The 6461-nt window shown below is 47.0% G+C and overlaps 2 protein-coding genes across 3 annotated transcripts in view; both read left to right on the top strand.

Annotated features, from left to right (window-relative positions):
• BAG3 (BAG cochaperone 3) overlaps positions 1 to 1695 on the top strand; it is a gene marked incomplete in the record, with an annotated part of 5650 nt that extends 3955 nt beyond the window's left edge. The window contains 1 exon segment of the mRNA XM_072424082.1: positions 1 to 1695. Coding sequence (XP_072280183.1) covers positions 1 to 659 — 659 coding nt within the window.
• A 2970-nt stretch (positions 1696 to 4665) lies between these two features.
• The window catches only part of INPP5F (inositol polyphosphate-5-phosphatase F), a 21289-nt gene continuing 19493 nt past the window's right edge, over positions 4666 to 6461 (top strand). For both annotated transcript variants that reach the window (XM_072423831.1, XM_072423830.1), the window contains exon 1: positions 4666 to 5188. In XM_072423831.1, the coding sequence (XP_072279932.1) occupies positions 5092 to 5188 (97 nt within the window). In that variant the 5' untranslated portion in view covers positions 4666 to 5091. The remainder of the gene's footprint in view (positions 5189 to 6461) is intronic.

Here is a 6461-nt window from a genome sequence, read left to right as displayed (position 1 = left end):
GGGCAGATCCCGCCACCACTAGCTCAGTCCGGGCAGATCCCGCCAGCTATAGCTCAGTTCAGACCGGTCTTGTCAGCAATGTTCCAAGTCAGTTTTCCAATACTATGCCAGCTAAAACTAGCAGGCCAGAAGAAGAATGTAAACCATCATATGTCCAGAAAGAAGAAAAAGATGAGATGCAAGGTTTGAATGTTGTGGAACAAAGGCCTGAGTCTGTCCATGAAAAAGAAGCAGAAGTAGTGGAATCTCAGGATAAGCATCCAGGAGTGCTGCAAGTGGAGCGGATATTAGGCAGGGTGCAGGCACTGCAAGAAGCAGTTTCCAATTTCCAGGGCAGTAAAAACGAAAAGAAGTATCTGATGTTGGAGGAATACCTTACTAAAGAGCTCCTTGCTCTTGACTCGGTGGACCCTGAAGGCCGTGCAGATGTTCGCCAAGCAAGGAGGGACGGTGTCAGGAAAGTCCAGAACATTTTGGAAACTCTTGAACAAAAAGCCACCGATAGTCGTGCTATGGACTTATCTGCAAGCTCAGAAGATTCATTGGAGGGTGACAACATAACCAAAGGTGCTGCACAGTCCACCTCTTTTGTTAAACTTGGCATGACAGCCTCTGACAGTCCATGCATGCAGGATCCCTCTGTACCTGATGGCAATTAGCTGCTTGAAACATAACCGTTTACAGACTTTATGCTTGCTGGTTGGGTTTGAGCTTTACAGCCAAAAGAAGTGCATGTGCGTTGGTTTCTTTCAGACTACTGAACTTTTCTCCACCTACCAGCATGTGAACGAGTGGAAATGACGTGAACAGAACCTACAACAAGGTGTTCAACAAGAACTCGGATGTTTTCTAGAAGTTTACAAACTCTTCAGTTATGTCAGTTGTTTCCTCAGACCTTCATGTTGTACTGTTAGAGAAGACAAACTGTCAGAGATGGTGCCAGAAAATTATTTGGAGAATGTAAAGATTAACAAACTGCATCTTTGTTTCTTTTATTCTGGAGCGGGGTTTGCTGCTGATGGTTCTGCCAGATATGTCAAAGTTCTCCAACATCACCGACTTGGCTGTATACGCTTCTGTTAGCATTTCACACATTTGCTTCACAATATCATGCACTTACATTCGCAATGAGAACAGGTGGAAACCTGGCAGCAAAGATGCTGAAAAATCACACACGGGATTGTTATGTAGAACGTTTCAGAATCTTTAGGCTCATGACTTGCAGCTCTAGGTATGGGAACTCATTGCAGAGCCCAGCCTGGTATTCTCTTGGCATTAGAATAGGGTGAAATAGCATTTTCTATTTGTTTAGCCTCGTACAACTCTTATTGGGGTTGAAGCAGTTGTTGATTTTCTCTAAAGAGCGTCAGGGTGTCTTTGTGAGTTTCATGTTGGCTCCATTGTATCCCTTATTAGCCAGTTATTGATAATTGCAGAATATTGGCAACAGTATTGATAATCTGGCACCATCCATAGAAAATTCACAGATTGCTTTTGATTTTGCAGAACATGTCAGCTGTGGTTCATGATAGTGTACTGCAAGTTCACTGAAATTAGTATACAAAGACCTTGTGATGCCACAATACACTGTAATGTGCACCTTATGTAACCTTGTAAAGAGTGTTTAATATATTTATATGTGTGAAAAAAGCGTTAACTGTATATTTTAAAATAAATATTTGATACAACCAGCAAGTGATGTTCTGTGTTTATGCTGCAATTTGTACTGGATTATCTCGCACCTGCTGCAGGGTTTTGGTCCGGCATGTCTACTGACTCCGCAATAAGCAGTCACCCTGACGGTAAGTACCTGGTACATCTCCCTACACCTTCTGTATCTGAATTTGGTTATAAAAGTCCAGCAGGAAGGATGCAAGAGCACACAGCCGTGACAAATGTCATCTAATCATGTATAGGGGCTTCAGAAAGTATTACACCCAATTTCGTGTTGCAGTCTGATACTACACTTGTTTCAACTCTTTTTTTATTTTCCATTTTACTCTTGACTTAGTTGAAGCCCCTTTTTTGAGCGATAATGCAACAAGCTTTGCACACCTGGATTGGGGGATTTCCTGCTAGACTTCTATGAAAATCCTCTAAAGCTCAGTCAGGTTGGATGGGGACTGTCTGTGGCTAATTTCAGGGCCCCCCTCAGGATATTTAATATGATTCAAATCAGTGGGTGGGCCAATCTAGGACATTCACTGAGTTGTCCCTAAGCCACTCGTCTTCACTTTTGGTCATTGGCATCTTGGAAGGTGAACCTTCACCTCGGTGTGAGGTCCTGAGCATTGTGGAACAGGTTTGTTTATTGAGGATATCTCTGTACTTTGCTTCATTCGTCTGTCCCTTATCCCTGACCAGTCCCCCAATCGCTGCTGCTGAAAAACACCCCTACAGTATGATACTACCACCACCATGCTTCACAGTTGAGATGGTATTGGGCAGGTGAGCAATGCCTGATTTTCTCCAGACATTTAGAAAAGAGACCAAACAGTTCAATCTTCATTAGACCAGGGAATCTTGTTCCTCACAGTCTGAGAGTCGATCAGGTGCTTTTTTTGCAAACTCCAAGCTGGTTTTCATGTGTTTTTGCTCAGGAGCAGTTTTCAGTCCAGCCACTCTACCATAAAGCCCGAATCGGTGGAGAGCGACAGTTATGGTTGTCCTGGAAGTCCACACAGGACTTCTGCAGCTCAGACAGAGTGACCATTGGGGTCTCCTCCCCCACTAAGAGCCTTCTCCATCTGTTGGTCAGGTGACCAGAGGAATGGCAGGAACCAGATCTGGATTTCAAGTGCTGTTTTACATTTTGAATACTTATACAAAATTGTGTATTCTGGAATCCACCTGAAACTTAACAAAAATAAAAAAGTGAAGGGGACCCAAATACTTTCTGAAGCCATTCAGATATCTTCTGTGTGACATTGCCAATCATAAGATGTGACGGCTCTGTGATGATCCATTGTACACCAGTGTAAGCTGTCCTCATATTAACACCCAGCATGCTTCCATCTTTGTATAGTTGTGTCCTAAGCACACAGTGTTGTGTAACATGACACACGCATCTAAACCCTCTATTTATAGTGTCCAGCTGGAGCTGGGGGAGGTGGAAATATCAGACGCAGGGTAAAGATTTGCAGATAGCAAAATAGCTGTGGGACATCAAGACATTTCTGGCCTAGCTAAGAAGGCTGAATATGGCCCGATGTTGGAGGAACCCTGTTAGGGATACAGATTGCCACGTCTTTGTTCATGGCTTTCACCTGATTGCCACTATTTCAGGGACAACCATTGGCAAGGAGGGCAACCAAGCACTGTAGGTTCCAAACTGGCTTGGTTTGATGTTGGACAGACTTGGTTGAGATATAGGGGTACAGAGAGAAAATATGTCAGTTTATGTGTAATATCTTCCTGTACTGGAATGGAGTAGTAAAATCGACTAGACATAAATTGCAACACCTAATAACATGCAAAGCATGCAATCCACTGTATGTAGGTAGAACATCCAGGAAGCATTAAGATCGAACAGGACCATTTAAAAAACTTCAGGTTGAATAAATGTACTGCTATACATTATATTCAACAACACAATTTTAACATTGATTTATTTAGTGTACGAGATATTAAAAATGGTATCTTCAAACTACACAAAAGAGGTATATTGTATTTTAAGGATGGTAACGAAAATTTCCCAAATGGGAAATCTCATTATAATTATCATTTTGTTTTTGGCGTCATTGCAGAGTGCCTAAATGTAGTTCCTCCTGCGGCCACCAGGTGTCATGTACACGTGACTTTTATATTGTTCATTTTATATCATAGTAAAACATTTGGATAAAGATGTATGGGTTATAGGTGAACCAATAGGGTGCTGAGTTTGGACTTCTGCCTGCCCATTGAACAATTAAGAAGAAATCCTCCACTAGTAAGCACACTGGTGTGAAATGTGGCAAAGCTTTCACGTGGATGTTTGTGTCCCTATGCATGCTTCAATTACAGCGCAGCAAGGGTGAGCAAGTGGGGCTGTGTGGCTTTGTCTCTTCTACATTTCTATACAGGGAAACGGCACAACTGGTAGGAGCGCTGCACCCACCTGTCACTACCAGACAGCCAATGATAGGATGAGAAAGGAGTGGGCAGCCTCTCTCCTACAGTGCTCTGCATGGCCTTAGGAGGGCAGAAGAAGCATGTTATATTATAGGACCCCTCAGCTATATAGACCCCCGGCACATTATATTACAAGAAGATGGCTACGCCAACCATTGGCCCTAATGCTAAGGACCACATAAAGGATGACTGGCACAATAGTAAAGTGAACCTGTCACTGAGGGTTGATGGAAGATGCCATTGCTGATGTCATTCTATAGAATGTTGATTGGCTGGATGTGTCTCTGATGTTTTAGTGTCAGTCACACACAGGAGACAAACAAGCAGGTCTCTGAACACAGAAGCTGCATTCTAGGTCAGCGATTCAGAAAGAACACCAAGCAGCAATGCTGACAAGCTCTATATGTGACAGGTCCTCTTACATATACGCCATGGACAGAGCAGGAATAGAGAGAGGTGACATCTGTACAGAAACCTGTCTTCCACTTTCTGTCACTTCCTGATGATGTCATTAAATACTTCCGGTCAGGTGATCATCCATGTTGGTTTACACTGCAATCAGAGGCATTTTTCTCGCAGCATGTATTTACTAAAGGCTCCATTCCAGGAATAATAATGGGGAAACACTGACTGCAGTTATACCCTCAGGACTAAATCTTTGAATTGTACTGCTGAACATAGACTTTCTTAGGTGAGCAGACGCTGCTCTCTTTCATCTCAACTTTCGTCTCAATTTTCTAGGCGGTGACATATTTGCAGCAACATTCGTTCCAGCGGAAAATGACGTCAGCATATCACCACGCCCCCTGGAGGTGAATTCTGGGTAATTTTGCTTTCTATAGTGACGGAGCAGAGTGATGAGGTCATCGTAAGAGGGCGGAGCACAGAGCGTACCTGCGCTGGGTGGGCGGGGTAAGAGGTGGAGCCGAAGCTGACAGCGATGCGGAGTTCGGTCACACCCGCAGATCCCGGCCGCCGCTGATGGAGCTCTTTCAGTCCCAGGAACATTACATCGTCCAGAGCGGGGACCAGGCACTGTGGTGCAGCCGCCGGGATGGGGCCCTGTCTGCCAGACCAGGTGAGGCGAGGGGCCCATTTACTGAGGACCCAACAGTAACACGGGGGCCCCATACTGACACGGGGGCCTTACAGAGCCCCACACTAACACAGGGGCCCCACATTAACACGGGGTCCCCATAAGGCCCCACACTAACACAGGGGCCCCACATTGACACGGGGACATTACAGAGCCCCACATTAACACAGGGGCCCCACAATGCAGTGACCTTACGCCAAAACAGGGGCCCCAAAGAGCCCCACACTAACACAACATGGGGTTCTTATAGAGCCCCACACTAACACAGAGGCCCCGCAATGCAGTGACCTTAACGCCAAAACAGGGTCCCCAAAGAGCCCCACACTAGCACGAGGGCCCACACCAACATGGGGTCCACATAGAGCCCCACACTAACACAGGGGCCCCACACTAATGCAGGCGCCTGACAGAGCAGGGATCTAACATGTAGAACAGATCAGACGAATGGTGGGATCCTGGGACATGGTGGGGACAGACCAGAGCAATGGGGGATGGAGGGGACCAAAAATGGCACGTGGGGGGGACGTGTCGGAGGAATGGCGGGATCCCGAGACAAAGAGGGGAAGAGTTGGAGGAATGGTGGGATCCCTGGGACATGGGGGGGATGGACCAGAAGAATTTGGGGGATCCTGGGACATGGAAGGTACGGGTTGGAGTAATAGTGGGATCCTGGGACATGGTGGTAAGGGGTCAGATGATTGGTGGGACCCGGGGCATGGAGGGGATGGACCGGAGGAATGGGGGGTGGAGGGAACCAGAAATGGCACATGGAGAGGATGTGTCAGAGGAATGGTGGGATCCCGAAACATAGAGGGGACGGGATGGAGAAATGATGGGATCATGGGACATGGAGGGGACGAGCCAGGGGAGTAGCAGGATCCCCGGACATGGGGACCAGTCGGAGGAATAGCGGGATATGTCGGGGATGGATCGGATGAATTTCGGGGTTCTGGGACATGGAGGGGACGGATTGGATGAACGGTGGGCTGGAAGAATGCCGGATCCTTGGACATGGCGGGGATGGATCTGATGAATGGCGGGATCCTGGGACATAGAGGGGACAGACAGAAAGAAATTGGGGGATCCCTGGACATGGAGGGGACGGGCTGGGGTGCAGCCCGTGAGCCCGTTATAAGTGGAGGGTGGGGCCCGTTATAGGAAGCGGGGTGCGTCCCGTGAGCGCGTTATAGGGAGGGGGTGCGGCCCGTGAGCCCGTTATAGGGAGGGGGGTGCGGCCCGTGAGCCGGTTATAGGG

Source organism: Pyxicephalus adspersus, chromosome 10 (genome assembly GCF_032062135.1).
Source record: "Pyxicephalus adspersus chromosome 10, UCB_Pads_2.0, whole genome shotgun sequence".
Lineage (NCBI taxonomy): Eukaryota > Metazoa > Chordata > Amphibia > Anura > Pyxicephalidae > Pyxicephalus > Pyxicephalus adspersus.
Note: the sequence above shows the minus strand (reverse complement) of the source record. Positions and strands in the feature narration are given on the sequence as shown.